General features: G+C 50.9%; 1 protein-coding gene across 1 annotated transcript; it reads right to left on the reverse strand.

The window, feature by feature from the left end:
• Nucleotides 1–614: 614 nt before the first annotated feature.
• On the reverse strand, nt 615–1,980 carry LOC109766123 (two-component response regulator ORR11). Its single transcript, XM_020324893.4, has 5 exons — nt 1,703–1,980; nt 1,526–1,572; nt 1,301–1,378; nt 1,128–1,198; nt 615–1,035 (listed from the first exon to the last, which is right to left on the reverse strand). Exons 1-5 carry the CDS (start codon nt 1,848–1,850, stop codon nt 948–950), a joined length of 432 nt encoding a protein of 143 aa, XP_020180482.1. The 5' UTR covers nt 1,851–1,980; the 3' UTR covers nt 615–947.
• Nucleotides 1,981–2,226: the final 246 nt, after the last annotated feature.

Below are 2,226 nucleotides of genomic sequence, written 5' to 3' on the forward strand. Positions count from 1 at the left end.
GTATAGTAGATGACGAACGGCGGGCAACTCAATCCGATCAGGATCGAAAAACCAAAGAAGAATAACACCGATCAATCGATCGGCAACAGAAAAAAAAACCCTAATCAATGGATAGGGAAAAAGACTCTCTAGAGCAGCCGGTCAACGGGACTGGCGGACGTAGGCGCGGCCCTCGGCGGCGGTCATGAAGGCCGTCCGCCCCGGGGGCGGCGCGGAGTGAAAGCGGCGGGCAATGGCTAGGGTTGGATCGATTAGGCTAATACCATGTTAGAAGGGAGAAAGAGATTTGATGGAATAGTTTTTTGTTTTTATTGCTTGAGCCTTGTGGACATATATATGAATATATGGTCAACTTAAAATACAAGACAAGCCGAAACATATCCTAATCTATCTCATATTTTCAAACTTAACATAATACTCAACACTCCCCAACCCTGTTGCCGCAGCTGGAGCGACGAGCAGAGGGAAGGCGAGCCAGCGGCTGTGCCGGCGTAGGAACCGCCTCGCGTATCGCCTCGAGTGAGAGAGAGGAAACGGAACTGCCTCGCGTTGTTTATAAGGAGATCATGAACTCTGTTGTTAAGGCCTTCAATTTCCTCTAACCAAAACCAAACAAGTAAAGTAATCTTAATTGAAAAAAAAATTCTCCGTTCTAAAATAGATGTCTCAACTTTATACCAATTTTAATATAAAATTAATATAAAGTTGTGTCATCTATTTTGGAATGTAATAAGTAACAGGCCACACCACCCAACAAATTGCTTGAGAACTACTACTGCTTTTGGACCGGCTGAAAGACACTAAAACCAAAAACGAAGAACACCTACTGTTTGCAGTTCACTCGAGATCTTGTCTGTTTAAACATGACACAAGGTGGCCAAAAAGGAAGCACGCGTGAACGAATGGTTTCACCGCAGCCCCACCAACGCCGCCGCCGCCGCCTCTTATCATGGGAGCACCCGGTTGAACACCCGCGACACGTCCGACGGCCGGACGGGCTTCATCAGGAAATCCTCTGCGCCTTCCTCCAAGCATCTGATTAACATAACAAGAAAAAGCACCGGGGTTAATCGACGTTTAGCTCCCATAGAGGAGTAGGACTTGGACATTGTATGTAGAATTCAGACCTGCTGATCCTTGTCGGCACGTTCTCCGAGGACATGATCACCACGGGGATCTGCTTCAGCGTGGATGACTCCTGCGCGATGTTTTCCTTTTAAACTAGATGTGATTTGGCTCTAAAAAAAGAAAGATTGCCACTAGGCAGGACTTAGAGAAGAAGAAATAAACTAGCACGCACCTTGACCTTCTTTAGGAGCTCGTATCCCGTCATCTCCGGCATCCAGTAGTCCGTAATTATCATGCTCACGTTGGGCTCCTGCACGGGATCCCCAAACACAGAAGCAGATCAGAAATACTACGTGATACTAAAAATGCCAAAAGATTATACGGCCAATAAAGAGATGAGAGAGAGAGAGAGATCGATCGATCGAGATCGATCGATCGAGAGAGATCAAAGGCGTACCGATCCTAGCAGCTCCAGGGCCCTCTTCCCGCTATCCACGGCCGTCACTGCCCACGAAACCAACAACAAAATACACTCGGTCACTTCTCATGCCGGCAAAACAAACGAAGCATCTACGCATGCAAACGCGCACAGATTCAATGACGATGCTGCAACCTGACCCACGATTCGACTCACCACGGAACCGAGAGCTGCGAAGGATGCCGGAGATGACGGCGCGGTCGACGGAGCTATCGTCCACCGCGAGAACGTGAAGAGGCGCGCCGCCGCCGGCCCCCGAAAACACGGCCGTCGTCCCAACCACGCCTCCGGCGACGCTCGACATCTCGAAAGCTTCGTGTCGATCGCTAGGATAGAGAGAAGAAAGACACGCGCGCGAGTCTGTAGCAGTATCTCTCTCGTCTCTCGTGGGTCGTCACAATCAAGAAGGGGCCAGCCAGGGTTGTGCGTTTATATGCAGGGCCGAGGGTGATCGAGGGCGAGGGCGACGGGGAAAATAGAAGGTAGTGCAGCGCGGGAGATCCTAGTGCAGCTGTGCAGGGATCCACAGGATCTGGATACGGCACGGAGGCCGGATACCACACGACGACACACGTGCCGGACCGGATCGCGTGTACTTGTACGCGCGCGGCGAGTAAAGCGGAAATCTTGTGTCGCCGCAAAAGGGGAGGGGAGAGGATCGGAGCCAGGGGAGGGATTCA

Source organism: Aegilops tauschii, chromosome 6, assembly GCF_002575655.3.
Source record: "Aegilops tauschii subsp. strangulata cultivar AL8/78 chromosome 6, Aet v6.0, whole genome shotgun sequence".
Taxonomy (NCBI): Eukaryota; Viridiplantae; Streptophyta; class Magnoliopsida; order Poales; family Poaceae; genus Aegilops; species Aegilops tauschii.

Coding starts and splice junctions, on each gene's coding strand:
- LOC109766123 (XM_020324893.4), bottom strand. CDS start 1,850: ATGTCGAGCGTCGCCGGAGGCGTGGTTGGGACGACGGCCGTGTTTTCG. Junction 1,573..1,702: donor TCGCAGCTCTCGGTTCCGTG/GTGAGTCGAATC, acceptor TTTCGTGGGCAG/TGACGGCCGTGGATAGCGGG. Junction 1,036..1,127: donor GTGCCGACAAGGATCAGCAG/GTCTGAATTCTA, acceptor TATGTTAATCAG/ATGCTTGGAGGAAGGCGCAG.